At 38.7% G+C, this 21,052-nt stretch overlaps 1 protein-coding gene across 2 annotated transcripts in view; it reads right to left on the reverse strand.

Annotated features, from left to right (window-relative positions):
* Window positions 1-10,502, reverse strand: part of ABI1 (abl interactor 1) — a 93,481-nt gene extending 82,979 nt beyond the window's left edge. The window contains exon 1 of one of the 2 annotated variants that reach the window (XM_087825599.1): window positions 10,273-10,502. In XM_087825599.1, coding sequence (XP_087681725.1) covers window positions 10,273-10,389 — 117 coding nt within the window. In that variant the 5' untranslated portion in view covers window positions 10,390-10,502. The remainder of the gene's footprint in view (window positions 1-10,272) is intronic. The other variant, XM_016219412.2, reaches the window with a different exon arrangement.
* Window positions 10,503-21,052: the final 10,550 nt, after the last annotated feature.

Raw genomic sequence — 21,052 nt, forward strand, 5'->3', positions numbered from 1 at the left:
GCCACGCCCGGCCGGGCATGAAATAGATATATTTAAAATATATTTTAGAAGAAGTATCAACAGGACCTGTTATAGATTAATTGGGGGTGGGGGAGGAGACAATGGAGGAGTCAAGAATGATGGCCAGGTTTCTATTAAGGGAATGAGTGGATAGGAGTAAAAGAGATTGAGAGATTGGGCCCGGCCGGGCGTGGCTCAGCGGTTGAGCATCGACCTAGGATTCAGGCGATCGGGGTTCGATTCCCGGTCAGGGCACATGCCCATGTTGCGGGCTAGGCAGCTGATCAATGACTCTCTCATCACTGATGTTTCTATCTCTCTCTCTCCCTCTCCTTTCCTCTCTATGAAATCAATGAAGATATATTTTAAATAAAAATTTAAAAAAAGGAGTAAAAGAGATTGGAGAAAAGTGAAGTTCAGTTTCTAGCATCCTAAGTCTGAGGCACCTGTTAAGTAGGCAGTTAGCTATATGAATCCAAACTTCAGTGGAAGAGAAATCACTCAGATGGGAATAAATAAGATAGTCTGAGGAGGTATGTGTAGAAAAGAGCTCAGCTAAGCCACTTTAATACTTAAGGTGAAGGAGAACAAAGAGCCAGAGAATGACAGGAAAAGTTGGAAAGAATGTCATCACAGAAGCTAAGGGATTTATGAGCTTTTCCAAAAAAAGCAGGGAACAGTCAATTATATAAAATGATGCTGAGAAGATAAGCAAGATGAGAACTAAAGAGTGTTCAATGAATTTTGCAGCATGAAGGCTACTGAGCATAATTTCAGCGGAGCTACAGAGATGACAGACAAAATAGAACAGCTTAAAGAGCAAATGCAAAGTAAGGATGTAAACAATTTTTCATAAAACTAAGCAATACAGGTCTGTTACTGGGTGGGTATATAAAGTTAAAGGAGAGTTTTCTAATACGAGAGAGACTTGAGATGTTGTAATTCTGACTGTACAAATTCAGTAAACAAAGACAAACTAAAGATATAAGAAGTATATATGATTTCTGAAAAGGCAGAGAGGATGAGAGCCAGAGCAAAGGTAAGTATTGGCCTTAAGAGGAAAGACAACCTATACTCTCTATAACCACAAGAAGGAAGTAGAGCAGGATGGGTGAGGATGCCAGTATGTTTGGAGATGTCATGTAAGAAATTATGTCTCATATAATGAGGTCTATTTAGTCTATAAAAGATGAGAAAGAAAAAAGATTTTAAGAGGAAAGAGAAATATTTAAATAATTTATGGTGAGTAGAAGAATAAACTGACATGGAAAATATGGTGGGATTGCTGAACTATGTTGAGGGCCCACTTTCAGTGATAATCATAATTTTTAAATGGCACTCATGAACCCTTTACACTACACTGCCTTCTTAAAATAAGACTTTGTTGTTATATGTCTTAGGTTGCCAATATTTGAACTAAGAAGTGTATTTTTCCATATAATGCATTATATACATTTCTGGTATTTAAGTGAAAAGTATCATTCCCCATGGCCCAAACAAAACTTGCCTTTCCACAGAATGAAAAATTTACCAAACGCAATTTTATCACAATATGTAGAAATTACTAACAGGAATTAAATATAAAGGATTTAAAAAATGAGTAACTTAGAGGGAAATTGAAGTTTTTCAATAATAAACTTTTTCATTAACGTAGTATTTTTGTTCTCAAGTTTCAAGGAAATAAATAATAAAATTTTACTGCAATTAAAAGCAGTTGAGCCCTGGCCAGTGTTCTCAGTGGTTAGAGCACCAGCCCGTGCACCAAAGAGTCGTGGGTTTGATTCCCAGTCAAGGGCACGTACCTGGGTTGCAGGTTCAATTTCTGGCCCCGCCATGCAGAAGGCAACCAACTGATGTGTCTCTCTCACACTGTTTCTCTCTCGCGCCCTTTCTCCCCCTCCCTCCCTCCTTTCCACTCTCTCTAAAAAAAAATCAATGGAAAAAATATCTGCATGTGAGGATTAACAACAACAACAACAACAAAACAGTTGAGCCCTGGTCAGTGTGGCTCAGGTGGTTGGACATCATTCCCTGCACTGAAAGGCTGCTGATTCAATTCTGGGTCAGGGCACATGTCTGGGGTGTGCACTGGATCCCCAGTGCGGGGGCCTGTAGGAGGTGGCAGATCATGTTTCGCTGTCACATCCATGTTTCTCTTTTTCTCTCTCCCTTCCTCTCTCTCTAAAAATCAATTAAAAATTCTTTAAAAAGTAAAAAAAAATAAAAATAAAAGCAGTTGAGAATATCCAACTCCACATCTTACATACTATGCTTCATTTAAGGTCTGAATGAGATACAGTTCACATTTGATTTGATAATTTGATAATCTCATGAAACTTAGGTGTTTTCTTTTTAGTTTTTAAAATATATAATGACTGAAACACTTTCTGCCTTAGTAAACATAAGCTTACCAACTATATAGCATAAAGTTTAGAAACATTATTTAAAAGCTGTAAGTAGTAGTGCTTTTACAAGGGAACTTGCACCATCTAAGCTATATATTCATCTAAAAGTTTAAAATTTATGCCCGGCCACGAGTGGCTCAGCGGTTGAGCATCGACCTAGGATCCAGGAGATGGAGGTTCGATTCCCAGGCAGGGCAAGTGCCCTCGTTGTGGACTCCATCCCCAGTGTGGGGCATGCAGGAGGCAGCTGATCAATGACCCATCATTGATGTTTCTATCTCTCCCCCTCTCCTTTCCTCTCTCTGAAATCAATAAAGATATATTTTTAAAATAATAAAATAAAATTTATGCAATTACCATATTTTATATTACTCTGGTAATCAGGGGGAATATTAAGCTTCTATATAAAGTGAAAAATTAAGCTCCAAGCCTTAATTCCTATCAATTAACACTGAAATTCTGAGTCTACGTCCATGTCTGGGATTCCCTCATTACACTGCAGAACAGTGGCAGAAATTCAAAATTATCTAAGTGGAAAACTATATAATTATGTATTTCACAACAAAATACCATTATGAGGTATGTACACAAAAGAACTAAAAACAGGCACTCAAACATTGTACGTGAATATTCACGGCAGTACCATTCACAATAGCAGAAAGGTAGAAGCAACCCACATGTCCATCAACTGATAAATGAATAAATAAAATGTGGTATATATATACAATAGAATATGCTTAATGTAAGTGAAAGAAGTCAGATAAAAAGGCCACATATTTTATGATTCTATTTACATGAAATATATACAATAAGTAAATTCATAAGAGACAGAAAGCAAACTGACGTATGTCAGGTGCTACGGGATAGGGATGGGAATGAACTGCTTAATGGGTAGGAATTTTTTCTCAGGAGTGATAAAAAGGTTTCGGAACTAGACCTAGGTGGTGGTCATACAAAACTGTGACTATACTAAATACCACTAAACTATATACACTCTAAAATGGTTGGTTTTCTATTATATGAATTATGACTCAAAGTACCATTATGAAGCAAATAATACAGCTGTATTCTAATCAACCTGTGACAGGAATCACTAACAAAATTAGCTGTAAATTAAACATTTATTACTGTTTTAAAGCTTTCTACTCTTTTTGGTCACAATTACAATGATGTTCATAATCTTTTCCCCCCCCATATATAGAAGTTATGCAATAGATTTAATAAGCCTTCATCTTTTAGAGATACGTACTAAAATATGTCAAAGATGAGCTTTACAATAATGGTAGGGAGGAGAGAAATATAGATGAAAGAATACTGGTCATGTGTAGATAATTGTAAATCTCAGTGATAAACATATGGGGGTTCATTACACTATTCTCTCCATTTTGTAATGTGTTTAGAATTTTCCATAATGAGTTATTAATTACTATGCTAATAATTAGTAAAATAAGACTTAAAACTAGTTTCATTTTACTTCAAGCTACATTTGTGATGATCCTACCAATATTCTTTAGTAGACATAAATCACAATTTCACAAACATTTGCTGAACTTGCTAATAAGTACAGAGGCATATCAAAATTAGAATCTACTAGGTAACAAATACACATTATTTTCCTTAGGATGTTTTGTTTTGTGTTCAGATTTTCTTCACAAACATTAGTTCACTACCAACTATTTCTGAGAAAATTTCATTTTGTAAATGGAAAAAGTTAGCAGATCCAAGGTTAACTGTAGCTATTTGGGGTGACACAGAGTGGTAATACTAAACACGTCAAGTCTCCTTTCTAAGCAGCTAATGTTTACTGTTAAAATGATCAGGTTAGCTATTTCACTTAAAAACAAAATCCAGTAATTGCCATTTTGCAAGTGTCTTATCTTCTCAGTGCTGCACTTTTTAAAAAAATCCCTTATTTTTTAGCATAGTGTCTTATTAAATATTAAGGTCTGTAAAGTTTGTACTTCTGGGGTTTGACTATTCTTATAAAATCAAACCATAACTTCAACAAAAATTATAACCAATACAAAAAGACAGAAAAATATACAGCTCCCCCAAATTCAAACTTTTAAATGCTTCCAAATTAGCATTTATTTTTACATTACTTTTCATACCAACACTATTTTCATGGAATTATATCTACATAATCTGCTGTTTGATTCAACCTCTTCTCCCAATATTAGCACTCTACCTTCCTAATCTATCCTTGTCTGTTAGCTCACAAATGTCTAATTCCTATAACATAACTTCACTCAAGATAAATAGGTTATTCTAAATGGCCACAGATCAGAGACCCAATTGCCCAAATATCTCTTTTCCACTACTGGGAGTATTAGCATTCTTCAGTTGACAGAACCAACTGGAGAAAACAGAAGCACACAAGAGGAATTAGAAAAGTGTCCTTACTCTAAGAGATTTCAACAATTTTCTAAAAAGAACCTCTCCAAAAGACACAAACTTGCTAAAACTGAGGCTCTACCAGGGGTGGAGAACCTTTTTTCTGCCAAGGGCCATTGGGATATTTATAACATTATTTTCGGGCCATACAAAATTATCAACTTAAAAATTAGCCTGCTATATTTGGTCAAACATTTAATTAATTCACTCCTAATGTGATGGCTGGAACTGCTTCTCTTTGGTGAGGTCTTGGCAGGGCCAGACCAAATGATTTTGGCCTGCAGGCTGGACGTTCCCCACCCCTGCTAAACATACCAGGACTAGACTGAAGTACCACATATAAAGCTCTTATTAATATTAAAGTTACAAAAGAAATAGTTTTAATACAAACTCTCTTTTAATTAGTTTTAATACTAACTTTTAAATGACACACAGCCCTAAAGAATATTCAGTATTCTTTTTGTTTTTGTCAATCCTCACCCGAGGATACTTTTTTCCATTGGGGGGGGGAGTTGGGGGAGTCATCTATGTGAGAGAGACACATCGATTGGTTGCCTCCCACAGGTGCCCCAACCAGGGCCAAGGATCAAACCTGCAACCCAGGTATGTGCCCTTGACCAGAAATCGAACCCAAGACCCTTCGGTGTGAGGACCAACACTAACCACTGAACCACACCGGCCAGGGCAAGAATATTCATTATTCTTGAGAGTATTATTAGTTAAGAACTGATATAATATTCCATCCTTATGAATGGGCTTTCATAAGACCTAATATGCAAGGTCAGATCCTGCCTGCTTGGCAGCAACATTAATAAGCAGGTTGTGACATGGTATGGGGTCAATCTAACAATCACCTGAGGATCTTCCATAAAATTATCTAAAACCCTGTCTTGTTTTGTTTTTGTACTGACATACTGCTACATCTCAGGTATTTCAGGTATAAAACATAATGATTTGATATTTGTATATATTGCAAAGTGATCACAGTAAGTCTAGTTAACATCCATCACAACACATAGTAACAATTTTTTTCTTGTGGTAAGAACCTTTAATCTCTAGTTTCTTAGAAACTTTCAAATATACAATACAGTATCACTAACTACAGTCACCATGCTGTACAATACTAAAATCCTGTTTAATTCATTAAATTTCTAACCTACATCTCTAATTTTACTAGCTATTGTTTTATTCACTTCAAAGTGCAATTATAAAAATTCTACCATTTCCAATCTGTCCTAATCTCCTCAATCACTTTGCCTATCTTTACCTGAATTTAGTTTGTATAGAAATCAAAATGTTTCAAAAACACTTTGTTTTGTTAACTTCTACTAATTGTTTTACAAATTTTCTAGTGAAAGCAAAGCTGAACCAAAATAGAAAAAAAACAGGCAAGGATGCACAGAAAGGAAAAGGATCTACTGAGCTCAGTGAGAAACTAGTCTATGATTCCTCTAACTCAACACCTCAAGTGCCAAAGCCACCATCCCCAAATTACAAGCATACTTGTTCTTATATTTGCAACTTGGAACTCAGAAGAAACAATGGTAAAATAGTTGTTAGGTTCCCAGACATGTCCAACAAGAGTCTATTTATTCCATGACATTTCTAAACTTAGTATGAGTTCTACACTCATTCACAGCTGGAGGCAGTGTGACACGGAAAAAGCACAGCCGTGGAACCTGTGGAGCCTGTCAGAGTTGGGCAGAAATCCTGACTGCCAATTACTAACTATATGATCAAACAAAATTCATTTAACTTGTCTGACTCCTAACTTCCTGATCTTTAAGAGAATATTGCTTATCATGGAGAGTTTTTGGAAGGATTAAAGATAATACAAATCAACCAGCAGAGAGTGCGACAGAGTAGGTATTCAATAAACAGAAGCAATGATGTGTGCCTCTTCCCTTCACCATTGCCCTCTCTGTACCATCTTTTATCCTAATCCTGCAGTAAGCACACGACTCGGTAGTCATTACATAGAACTCAGAATACACAATCAGAAAATCTGGATTTGATCCCAGGCATTATCTTTTATGAGATATGAAACTTCAGACTACGTATTTAATGTCTCTGAACTTTAATTTGCTCATGTTAAATGAATAAAATAAATAAAACAAGTATTCTAATAATTGACTTCATTTGTAAATTGGCATAAGTTGTACAGTACCAGAAATGTTAGCTTTTACCTACTCCAAAGTGCTCCTGCTAAAAAACTACCTGCCCTCTAAGATTAAGTGTGCATATGAGCAAATGAGCATAAGCTAGTGCCGTTAAGAAGAAGAAAACAAGCTCAATAAACTAAGTAGCTCAGAGATGAAATCCCCTTTATACCCCCCAAACTTTAGAATATACTTGTTAACCCAAATAAAGCTCTTATTGGGGGAATTCCAGGCCACAATTTTAAATGAAATTTGTAAGTTTAGCTGTATGGAAGACTTTTCGGTCCTTACCCAACCTAGCAATTTGCATGCTAAGAAACCTTTAAGCAGTTTCTACTCCTTTTAGCTTAGCTTGCTTCCTATTCCCCAAAATAGTTCCCATGATAAAGGCAGTGTGGACCCTAAAGTAAAGCAAAGAGAACTGGTTAGATGAATAAGTGTGTTCAAGTTGAAGAGTGACTGTCCTTAACATAATCTACTAAAAAAAATTCGAACTGGTCATAACCAAAAGATGGAAAAGGGCAAAGATTTTTCTTTGTCTCTATATAAAAAACACTTTTTAAAAAATATTATTTCCCCGAAACAATTTCAAAAATCCTGTCATATTTGAGAGAATGTACTTTGGGGAGAAGTTTTGCTATTAATAATACAATTTAATAATTAAAGTCAATAGGACCCAAAAAGCTAATGAAGTACTCGAGGACTCAACCACACTGCAGTCGAAAGAACTTGTCAACTAAACCCCTTAGTCTAACTGGATTGTACCTCCAAACTGTCGGAAAACAACAAAATGAAAACTAAATTCTCAGGATAAAAATCACCCAAGCAAGTAACTTAACTCACCGTGGGTATAAAAAATTCTCAAAATGCAAGTAACTGCATACTTTCCCTGAGAGGAGATACATTTATGAAGGGTGTTGATTATAACCCAATCAGGGTTATAGAAGGGATACAGGAAGATCTCAAAAGACATCCAAATGGGTATTTCTAGTACTCTTGGTTCCCTATTCACAGCACCAAAGTTAGCAATGCAACGCATCACAAATTCAGCTACCACATCAATTTTGACAAAGTCTTCATCATCTTCTAAGCCTGTCTAAGCCTCAGAGTGGCACCTAGTGCAACACATAGTCCAAAGTTTAAAGGCTACTACGGAAAACCTCTTTTCACCACAGTAAGATCAAAATACCTCACTGATGTAAAGTTTAGGACCACAAAAAAAAAATTGGAGTCACTGATGGTGGCTCTTGGCACTATGGTACTAATAGTACTAACATGTTTAAGAGACTACATGAAAAATAGGACTTCTCTTAATTAGGGATATTACCAATAAGTCTAAAAGTGCTTCAAAGTTACATGATGGTAGCAGGAGGGGAAAAGGAAAGCGGTCAGGGAGAAAGAAAAGAAAAAAAAAAGCTTTACAGCAGACAACTACCTGAAAAAGAAATAGTCGCCAGACAGGTTAAAACATGTTTGCATTTGCCAATACTTAGCAGTTACCACACTATATACTTGTCAGATTTCACAACATGCAAAAAACAAAAAGAAGCCACCCTTTGTGAAGTACTTATCTGCTGACTTCTATAAAGAAATGACTTCTGGAATGGGGGCAATGTAACTTCCTGCACTCTCCCTTTGACTTTTAAAATCCTTAAAACATTCAGCAAATTGAGATTCACCTCAATTTTAAGGTTTTCTAGTTAAGTTGAATAAAAGTTGTATATCTGTAATATCAATAAACTACAAGATCACTTTTCTATTTGAAAACTACATCCACACTTCTAGATTTTAGAAGTTTTAAAAGGCTAAATATAAATTTTGTAAAAACAAGCAGTAGATGTAGCAGGCATTCAACAAGTTTATCAGTAAAATTCCTAAAGTAAAAGCTTGAAAATTTTTATGAGATAAATTCCTAGTAGTGCTACTGAAGATACAATGTAACTAATATGGAAACTGAAAAATATTCAAAATATTCTGAAAATTCCTTCTAAAAATAAGAGAAAGGCATTTGCCAACACAAACTATTGGTTATTAAAAATGATAACCACATGGAAAGCTTTCTATAAATACTCTAGTTCTAAATTGCAATAACCTTAATCTTTCAAAGCATATTTTGATCATGCCTTACCACTAACAAGCGAATTTTTGGTGCCATTATATTGACACAAAGTATTGTTACTTTTTTTGCTTCTACTGCAAACTGCTGGCTTATGCAAAGATCTACAAACCAAACTACCACACCATAATTTACTTTCAACCATTAAAATAAAAACAAGTATCTGTCATAGTAAGGCTCTCAAATTTTTCTAATAAGTCTAAAATAGCTTCGTATGGTTCTAAGACTAAGTATGTTCGGTAATCGATTTGGAGTCATATTATATACATTTACTTAAGTTGGAAAGAGAGAAACCTTCAGAAAATAAGCATCCGGCGATTACACCAGTCTATTTTAAGTTATTTATGAAGCCAACACAGTTCAAGAACTTTTGGGGAAGACGGTATTTAAGACATTTTTCCAAGTAGTTAAAAATCATTTGTGTTTTATAATAACGATAGCCCTAACAACCGCTAGACACACATTACGGTGGGGCGGAAGCGAAAATGATGGGAAAGGGGAAAACCTGACTTGAAAACCGACAGGCAGACAGACATACAAACCTTCAATTAAAGAAATTTTGAGATTAACTTCTCTTAGACGCCCTACCTCATTTCCCACTCGTTTCCTCCTCTCCTCGGGGAGGTCTGTGTAATTGTGACTCATGACAAAATTTTTAAATAAATAAGTAGAAGTCACACCCTCTGCGTTGAACTGACATAATCGCCCCCACCCCACCCTCCCCTACCCTCCCCCGACACACACCCCGCTTTTCCTCTCGCTTCTACTGCTCCTCCCCACGCCTCCTCCCTACCCTTTCCTCTCCCCTCTCTCTCGGTCCCAGACCCCCTCTCGAGCCGAGAGGCAGCGGGGCTGCGGCGGGGGCTCCGGACAGAAGCCCAGCGAATGGTAGGCTGCCGACGGGCAGCGCGACTCCGGGGGCCGACCCCGCAGAGGGGCTCCGGGCGGCGGCGGGTTCCCTACTCCCTCGCCCATTTTCTCTCTCCCCTTCTATCGGTTTCAACCGCCACAGCCACTTCCTGTATCGCAGCCCGACTCCCTCAGCCCGGCCGCCGGCCCCGACTGGGGCTTGGGGTTGGGACTGAGGCGGCCGCTGAGGTTAGGGCAGTTCCCCACCCCGCCCAGTGTGGGATGGTCACTCGAGCGGCCAGCGACGGGTCGTCGGCCCGACTGGCGAGCGCCTGCCCGCGCTCCTCACCTGTATATAGTTGTTTTCACAGTAGTCCGCCACCCGGGTCAGGTTCTGGTAACTCTCTATCAGCGCCCTCTTGCCAGACGGGATTTCCTCCTCTAGTAACATCTGCAGCTCTGCCATTTTCCACCCCTCCGCATCGCTTCCTCTCGCGTTAAAGAGACAGAGGCAACAAGGTCCGCGGAGACTCGGAGCACCTCACAGCCCGGATACAAACCGCCTACCGCCCTCCCGCCTGGTATTGTGGGACTGCACCTCCTCCTCTTCCTCCTCACTGTCTCCACCCCCTCCACCCACTTCGCGCAGCCTCCTCAACCTCGTTCTCTCGCGAGTCTTCCGCCTTTCCCTCCTCCCCGCCCCCCAGGATTCCCCCCCCTTTGGCATGGTCTTCTGGGAATTGTAGTTTCTCTCAGGTCAGGCTTCCGTCGAAAGCGCCTAAATCCAGGGAGCCTCCGAAAGTCAACCAGGAGTGTAATCAAAGAAGGTCGGGGGGGCGGGGTTAAGTGCGGAATTTCCTAAAAGCTCCCGGAGGAGGAGCCACAGGGCGATTCCAGAGAATAAAACATTTCCCTAGAAGGCTGTGAAACCGCGGAACTTTGAACGTGGAACCTACCTCACACCATACTCCAAAATTTACCCAGGATATCTCATAGGTCTAAATAGAAAAGGTAAAGCACTAAAGTTTCCGCAAGAAAGCATACAGTAATTTCACAAGCTTGGGATAGGCAAAAGTTTCATAACTAGAATACAGTAAGTACTAACAAAAAAGAAAAAATTGATAAATTGCTTTTTAATAAAATGAAAAAATAAGCCATTTTTTCCTGTTGCTGCTGTAACAAATTTAGCGACAAAACTAATGTATTATCTTACAGATCTGGAGATCAGAAGTCTCAGTTGGCTAAAATTAATGCGTAAATAAGGCTTTGTTCCTTCTGAAGACACTAAGGAGAATACATTTCCTTGCCTTCTTCAGCTTGTAGAGCCTACGTGCATTCCTTGGTTCATGGTCCTTTAGTCTATCTTCAAATCTCTGACTCTGCTTCTCTCATCACATCTTCTTTCTGTCTCTGACCATCATCCCTCCCTCTTATAAGGACGTTACGACTACATACGTTTCACCTAGATAATCCAGGATAATCTCCCAATCTCAAAATCCTTAACTTGATTACATCTGCTACTAGTCAGCCTACTATAGCCATCATTAAAATTAAAACATTTTGTTCATTAAAAGACACTATTAAGAAAGTGAAAAGAGCCCTGGCCAGTGTGGCTCAGTTGGTTGGAGCATCATCCCACACACCAAAAGGTGGCTTGTTCAATTCCAGGGCAGGGCATATACCCAGGTTTCAGATTTGATCTCCAGTCGGGGGGTGTCCAGGAGGCAGCCAATCAATGTTTCTCTCTCTTTCAAATCAATTAAAAAATAAATAAGCCACAATGCATACATTTGACAGAGGATGCATTGCCAAATATACATTTTTTAAACATATGTTTTTATTGATTTCAGAGGGAGGAAGGGAGAGGGATAGAGAGTTGATGCTCAAACGCTGAGCTACTCAGGCCAGGCCAGATTATATATTTTTTAAACAAACTCCTCCAAGTCTATAAAAAGATAGCCATTCCAATAAAAAATGGACAAGAGAAGACAACTGCACTTCACAAGAGGCCAATAAATATATGAAAATCCACTCAATTCATTACTCATCAAGGAAATACAAATTAAATAATAAGATAACAGTACCCTCCAAGGATGTAGTGCAAAATTAAAAAGACTACACTACACACCCATTAGAATGGCCAAAATTTAAAATCCCAATAGCAAGTGCTAGTGAAATGTGAAGTAACTAGACTCAAATACATAACTGGCTACAAACTGCTACAGCCCCATTGGAAAACAGTTTAATAGTGTCTTATAAAGCCAAAGATATACCTATTATATAACCTAGCATCCTACTCTTAAATATTTACCAAAATAACTGAAAATTTATGTCCACACAATAACCATTATATAAATGTTTATAATAACTTTATTCATAATCACTAAAAGCTGGGAACAACTCATATGTCCTTTGACTTGATAAACAAACTGGTATATCCAAACAGAGTAGCGTAATAAACTATATATAAACACAAAATCATGGATGAAGCACAAATGTGTTTTGCTAACTGAAAGAAGCCAGACACCCACCCCACATCCCAGAAGAGACAGACAATATCTAGTGTTGACAAGAATGTATTGCATCTAGCACACACACACACATACAGGGGGTATATATGTGAGTATACAAGTATAAAAGGGCACAACCGCTTTGTAACTACCTATTTGGTTTGACAGTACATATTAAAGCTAAATATACACCTACTTGAGGCCCAGCAATTCACACCTATGTATTTATTCAATAAAAATAAGTACTATATCCACAAAAAGGAACTGTACAAGAATGCTCAGCGCATCTTTTTTTAATTTTTATTTATTGATTTGAGAGAGAAAGGAAGGAGAGAGAGGGGAGGGAGGGAGGGAGGGAGGGAGGGAGGGAGGGAGGAAAAGAAATTGAGTTGTTGTTCTACTTACTCATGCATTCATTGGTTCATTCTTGTATGTGCCCCAACAGGGGATCAAACCTACAACCCTGGCATATTAGCATGATGCTCTAACCAACTGAGCTACCCTGCCAGGGCTACTCATAGCATCTTTATTCTTGTAGTCAAAAAATGGAAACCCAAAAGCCTATCAATGAAAGAAAAGATGAATAAATGGTAGTATATTCCTATCATGGAATATACACAGCAGTAAAAGAAACAAACTATTAATACATGCAACAACATGGATAAATCCACTGCTAGATATGTTTTCATGGATAAAAGATGTTTTATTAAGTGAAACTAGGCAGCCATAGAAGAGTACATACCAGAGGGTCTCCAGTGAAGATGGTGGCAGTAAATGTGGTACTCCAGTCCTCCCACAATCACATCAAAATTACAACCAAATTACAGAACAACCATCTTTCAGAACTTCCTGAAGTCTAGCTAAATGGAAGTCCTGTAACCAGGGATTTAAAGAAGCCACATTGAGACTGGTAGGAGGGGCAGAAATGCAGAATAGGTCGGTCACACACCCATGTGTCACACTGTAAAATTGGGAGAGATATCTTGGCTGTGGAGGTCCCTGCTGAGGAGTGAGAGGTCCCAGCCCCACACAAGACCCCATAAAGGACTCATGTACACACCTACTCAGACTCACTACCACTGAGCTCCAGCACTTGGACAGCAGCTTGAGGGACACAAGGGGAGGAACTGAATTATCTGGCATCAGGATGAGAGCTAAGGAGGGGAGAGAGGGCAGCTTTCTGCCAGACAATGGTGCTGGCAGAGGCCATTATTCATTTTCTGAGACACCCCCGCCACACACACACACACACACACACACACACACATAGTTGGCAGGCAGACATCATATCTGAGTCTCCATCAACCTGGCTATTACTGTTTGCTCCACCCTGGTGGTTCCCTGAGACCTTCCCCCACCCAACTTGCAGGCCCACTGAGGCCTTTTCCAGTGGCTTTTCCATACAACTGGCCTCTCTTGGCTCATGCTTCAGACTTCCCTAAAATCTCTCAAATAAGCCTCATCTGGCCTATGCATACCCCCTACCTCTTGCTAAGTGACCCTAGGTCCAGCACTAGTGGCAGCCTGTCTTGGTTTGCAGCTTGGCCTTTCCTGGGCACCTCCAAGCCCAACACAGGTAGCAGCCATCTGCAGATTTCTCTGTAGCAAGTGCAGGGTGGCCCCAGGCAGGGCATCTGGTGGGCAGCTTCAGAACACATTGAAGCACCAACCAACCACCTCCACAAGCAACACACTGAAGGGGTGGGCCTGGTAAAGCCCCACTGAAGCAAGTACTGCTCTGTAGGGTTGACTCCTGCACAACAGTTCCTCCCCTGTAGTTGCAGCCAGTCATCACAGCCAATTGGCCTGGGGATCAACCTTCCCACCAACAGCAATAAAGGCTCAAATACAACACGATAGTGCACACAGCCCACATAGGGGTCCACCTGGAGTGGAGTGCCCAGCTTGGATGACTGGGGATGTGATGCTGTGCCACTATGCCCTATAGGACACCTACTAAACAAGGGCACTCTACAATGTCTGGGAGACATAGAAGCTCTACCTAATACATAGAAACAAACATAGAATAGCAGCCAAAATGTAGAAACAAAGAAACAAGACCCAAATGAAAGAACAGAGAAATCTCCAGAAGAGCTAAATGCAATGGAGGCAAGCAAACTACTAGATATAGATGGTTATAAGGATGCTCAAGGAACTTAGTAAGAATGTCAAAAGCATGAAAAAGGACCTAGAAATAATAAAAAAGAGCCAATCAGAAATGAAGGACACACTAACTGAAATAAAGAATAATTTACAGGGTATCAACAGTAGTGTATATGATGCCAAGAATCAAATTGGTGATTTGGAATATAAGGAAGCAAAAAACACCCCAATCAGAACAGCAAAAAGAAAAAGGAATTTAAAAAATGAGGATAGTGTAAGGAGCCTCTGGGACAACCTCAAGGGTACCAACATTTGCATCATGGGGGTACTAGAAGGAAAAGAGAGAGAGCAAGGAATTGTAAACCTATTTGAAAAAAAATAATGACATAGAAACCCATACTTGCCTATGTGTTCATATTGGCCATTGTCACCCCAATAAATTTAATAAAAATAAAATAAATAAACAAATAAAAGAAAAAAATAATGATAGGAAACTTAATAATGATTAGACAGTCATGCACTAAGAATACTCTATATATCTGGTCAGTGATTATAGGGATGCACATGTAAATACAAAATCATGAAATTGTACACTTAAAAGCAGTATGCTTCACACAAGTTACTGTATGTGTGTTATACCTCAATACAAAAATGAATAAAGAAAAAATAATATTTTAAAAAATCTCATTTATAAAAAGGAAAAATTAACAGACAAAATCAAAAACAAAACTTACATATATTGGCAAATTTATTGAACTTTAAAGGTAAAAATGAAGGACTCTTCTGTAGAAAAAACAGGTTACCTTCAATGCAAAAATATCAGCCGACTTTTTCCTCTGTAAAAGATGTCAAAAACAATGGAACAAAGTCTATAAAATCCTGAAATAAAATTAAAGTGATTCTTTATCTAGTGTGAAGGATGAAAACAACTAAATGCATAATTAAGTATAGTTAGCCCTGGTGGAATAGCTCAGTTGGTTAGAATGGTGTATCACACACAAAAATGTTGCAGGTTTGTTTCCTGGGCAGGGCACATACCTGGGTTTCGATCCCTAGTCTGAGGCAACTGATCCATGTATCTTTAACTCTCTCTCCCTCCCTCTCTCTAAAAGGTCAATAAAAAGACATATCCTCCATTAAAGTTTTTTTTTTTAATTTTTAATGAAGTCAGGAGGCCAAAAGGAGGAGCTCTCGCCCTAAGTGGATTGCAGAGCAGAACAGGAAGAATTCCATAACAGCTCTCCTAACCTCTTCTTCTCCCCTATAAAAGAGTTTCCTCTTCTTTGTTTCTGGGGAATTGAATGTGATTCACCATCCTTAGACCACATGTTCCAAATTGCAATTCTTTGTTGCTTCCAAATAAACCTGTTTTGCTGGAGAAATATCTGGCTATTTGTTTATGATCAACATTGTTACAGCAATAATAATGTCCAAGTAGTTACACCAAAACACATTACAAAGGATAAAGAGGACATTAGATAACAATAAAAGGAATAACTCATCAAGAAGATATAGTAATCATAACTTCTTAGCAGCCAACATCACAGCCTATCAGTATATAAAGGAAAACCTTTACAGAGAAAAATTGGCATATCAACAATCATAAATGGAAGATTTCTTTTTATTTTCTTTATTTTTTTCATAAATGGAAGATTTTAACACACCCCCACCAAAGATCAAAGAAGCAAGCAAAATGTGATATAAAATATTTGAACAATAAAATTAACAAAAGCACAAATAGCCAGTATTAGAATTGAAAACAAGACCATAACCCAAATTATGATAATGAATACTAAGGTATTTTCAGACTTCCAGGAGGGACTCAGTTGAATACTAAGTAGCAATTCTACCTGAATCTCCTTCAGTTTAACTGGTTTAGAGGATGAGTGTAGAGACAAATTTGTGCACCAGTTAATGTTCTTTATTTGTGCAGTGATGTGAGTTTCAAACTATTTGCTGGAAGATATTTTAATTTGAGATTCAAAATCCCTTGCCTAATTGAAATGGGTCATAGACCTAAACGAAAGAGATAAAGCTACATCCTGGCAGGTGTGGCTCACTTGGTTGAGTATCGTCCCAGGCACTGAGCTGCAGCTCATTGGATTCCCGGTTGGGCCGCAGGGTTGCGGCCCACACTAAGTAGGGGGTGATCTGGAGGCTGCCGATCAATGTCTCTCTCTCATCTGGGAATCAAACCTGCAACCTTTTGGTGTACGGGATGATGCTGCAACCAACTGAGCTACTCAGCCAGGGCCGCACTGTGTACTTCTTTCTTTTTTTCAACAGTGATTTTTTCTTATTATATTTTATTTTATATTATTGATTTTAGAGAGAGGAAGTCAGAGAGAGAGAGAGAAACATCCATTGACCGCCTCCTGCACACACCCCAACTGGGCATCAAACCTGCAACCTGGGCATGTGCCCTGACCCGGAATTGAACCCTTGGTGTAACAGACCACACTCCAACCCACCAAGCTACACCAGCCAGGGCCACATTTTGTACTTTTATACTATCCATCGACTTTGTATTTTCCTGTGGGTTTTGTTCAAATAAATTATAATGAAATGCCTTTCAAAGAAATCCTAACAGAATAAATAACATCAGTGTTTGTGTAAAATTTAATGATGTATTCCTTGGGCTCAAGCTGAAAATCAGACCTTGTACATTCATTTTATAGATGGCTAGTTAAGTTAATCAGTTTGGTAATGGAAAACAATTTGTAACTGCAAACCCTTCACGTGTGCATGAACTTTCATGTATTCCACTTTGAAAGAGCAGATTGCTGACAATTATAAAATACCTTACTTCAGAGGGATTAAGAGATGTGCTAGTCTAAATCACAATTAGGACTATCTTGGTACATAATGGCTTATTTTGTTATATGGAACACAAGGAGTGATAGTGTATACTTAATGAACATCAGACTTCTTCCAAGTTAATTCACCATATTGTATCCCAGGATGCTAAATTGGAAGTGGGTGGCTAACAAACCAGAATGTAGAGTACCAATGTGGTATAGTGGCAAGAAACCAGGAGTCAGGCAACGAAGGTTTCCCCCCTAACTCCACCTGTTCCCATCTACCACAACTATTGGCATAATCACATTCTTTGCAAAAAATAAATACATAAATAAAAAGGGAGGGGGTAGTGCATTACTCTGCTCAGGCTGCCTTAAATACCACAGACCAGGTGGCTTAAATAACAAAAATTAATTTTCTCACAGTTCTGGAGGTGGGAAGTCTAAGATCAATGTGTCAACAGCTTTGGTTTCTCCTGAGGACCTTTATCCTTGGCTCAAAGGTGGCCATCTTCTTGTTATGTCCTCACATGGGCCTTCCACCTGGTGTCTATGTATTATAATCACTCTTCAGCTAAAGGTACCAGTCATAATGGATTAGTGTCATATCCTATGACCTCATGTAACCTTAATTACCTCTTTCAAGGCCATATTCCCAAATACATTCATTTTCTAAGGTATTTGAGGTTAGGATTTCAACATATGAATTTTGGAAGAAGCAGACACAATTCAGTCCATTACATGTATAGTTAATTGACCTAGGATTCTACAACTCTCAATTATTACCCCTCCTTGCTTCTTTCCAAATTAAGAATACTGTGGACGAAAAGGGGCCACATGCTAACCTGACTGCTCAGGGACGGCCTGTGTGGCAGCCTTGCAAACTCAGAAACCCAAAGCAACCACAAAGAATGGTCTGAAGTGAAAACTTTTTAAACTAAAAAGCAGTTTGCGGAAGGCCTGGAGCAGGGGGTGGGTGCAGGATAGAAGGGGTCAATGGAGGAAAAAAAGGGAACATCTGTAATACTTTCAACAATAAAGAGAATTTTTTTAAAGAAAGCAGTTTATGGTGAGTAGTCATGTCCTAGACTGGTATCTTCCTTGACAAAGGTCAATCTTGACCTTAACTGAGCCTGTTCATTGTCTTTTTGCATCTACCATAACATATTGTTGGAATGTCAAAGTAATTTTCCTTTTTCTGGACCCCTCAAAGCATAGGCACCACAAATCCCCTAATTGTTATTAATCATTGACTGTTAACTATCCTGAACCCACCTAAGTAAAAGAAATGTGTCCATCACTTTACTTTTTATCCAATCCCAGAGGTTCCCCTGCCTTGCTTTCTCCCGCCTCCCTAATCTATCACCAATGGATTTCATGTAACCCACTTACATCTCCTCTTTTGATTGTAACATATAGAACAATATGCAAAACTGCCATTCTCCAGAGCATTATCTCAATCCATTGAGATCCTGCTTCTTGTGAGTTTAGCTCAAATAAACTCACAAAAATTCTTCAGGTTTGAATCTTTCTTACATTAACAATACCATCCACAAATCCCCAGGGGAAGAGGGTTAATGGAACACTCTGTTTGACAGTTTAGCAAGGCCCCCACAAAACAAGAGGAGTTCAGGGGATAGAATGAATTGTGAACTCTCCTTCAAATCTTATTATAATTGATGGTAGAGAGTCATGATATTTGTATAGCAGGGTAGACTCACAGGCTGGTTTTCAGACAGGTCTGATGATTATTTATTTAACCCCAGGGGGCATGGTGGGATTCTTTCTTAGACATGTTAAGCTAAGCGAATGCAGAATGCCAGAGTTATTTTAATGTGAAGCAAGCTGTTATTATGAAATAATTAAAAATTAGCAATGGCCAAAAATGCAAGGTGCCTGGAGTCCTGGGGGAGGGAGGAAATAACAGCCTTTAAGAGAAATCTCATGTTGTGCTTTTCTTCTTTATCAGAAGCTGCAATATTTCCATTATGGTTTGAATGAATGAATCACTTGTTCATTTAGAAAGCTGATGAGTCAACTCATCCTTGTCCACTTCCCTCTCTCAACTTCAGTAAGACGCTGTAGGTGTGTGTGGCAATCGGAGCAGTCTCTGGGGCATTTGACTTTGCCAGCAAATAACAAGTATCTCATTCTTTCAACCTAGTGGCTCTTCCTTCCCTGAACTTTGTCCCTCCAAACCTTTTAACAGTTTTATAAATCCTTTACTGTTGGAAATATCTACAGTAATTTCTCTTTTCCTGACTAATACAACTGAACAAAATAACATTTAAAAGTTCTAAAGGCAAATGACAATCCAGGTAAAGTTAATATTTGTTTCCTTAAAAGTTACAGAAAAATAAGTCAAGACAGCATAAGAAAAAAAAAAAGGAAAAAGAAGAAAAAGAGGGTTATATAATGATAACTCGGGCTTACTCATAGAACTCAAAAACAGAAATGCATTCATTCAGTCCTAAGAATGTGCTAGTACAAATCATTTGGAAGGCGAGCAGAAAACAAGGCAGTATTCTCATTTAGAGTGTTGTTTCTTTACCAAAAACGTTTTGATTTTTCGCTACCATCTCTAAGTGGTGGAAAGAGCATGGCAAATTTGGCTCCTAAGTTTTTCATCTTCATCATTAAATAAGCTGACCCTGAGTTCAAAATCTCTCCCTTTCAAACTCAGATTCCTCAAAAAGAACATCCGATTAGTCCAAAGTTGAATTGGCTCTTCTTCCCAAGCATGGCTTTGGCAATGCAGACATGTTGAAATAGCAGCAGCATAGTTGCTTGAATCACCTTGAGACTGGTGTGGAAAGTTTCCAGAAAGATTAGATAAGCAGAGAAAACAGTGTCAGGTGTCCAATACAACTGGGAAAATTTTTGCAATACATACACATATGGACTGGGTGCTGTCCAGGTCTACCATGTTCAATTGTGCAGGTTACTGAGCCTCGTGCTGAGGGTTAAATAGGGGATAAAAATCCCACAAGACCAATACCTGGACTTCTTCAGGGACAGTTTCTATTGATTGTTCTCTTTTTCTTAATATGATCCATACTTTCCTGTTTCTTTGCACATCTCATTTGTTGTTGTCGTTGTTGGAAACAGGACATTTTCATCAATACAAGTGGCAACTCTAGAAATCAGATTTCTCTCTATCTCCCCAGGGTTTACTGCTGTTGCTATTTGTTTGTTGTCATTTGTTCATTTGTATGAGAGTTTTTCTGTGCTGTTTCTGTAATATCTGTATACTCTTTGTCATGTGTAGCCACTAAAATACCTACCCACTGACTTTAATGGTCAGCAAATAATAGGACAGAGATTTCCTTTAATTCTTTCAACAAAGAAGTGTCCTAGCCTTTGCTGAGTAGCTGTGTGTGTTCTGGGGCATGCCTTCAGTTCTCTGGTAAGCGATTTACAACTCTGCCTTAGCCTTCGCATTTGGTTCTGTAGAGCCTCAAATTTAGCCAGAGCTAAGACATTAGGGCCTTTTCAGTGTCTCCTGGGCATGTGCACAACCCTGCATATATGTGAGGCCTTCCAGACTTCCAAAATACGTTGCTGCCTTTCAAAGCTCTTCTTGGACATCTCATTCTCCAGATTTTCCTTTTAAGTTTTTGATTCAGACTTTTACTTGCCCCAACAGTTGTTGCTACCACGGCCACTGCAGTGGTAAACAGTTGCCACTGATTGGTTTTGATAAATTCCCTGAGGATAG

This window comes from Miniopterus natalensis, chromosome 1 (assembly GCF_054644295.1).
Source record: "Miniopterus natalensis isolate mMinNat1 chromosome 1, mMinNat1.hap1, whole genome shotgun sequence".
Classification (NCBI taxonomy): domain Eukaryota; kingdom Metazoa; phylum Chordata; class Mammalia; order Chiroptera; family Miniopteridae; genus Miniopterus; species Miniopterus natalensis.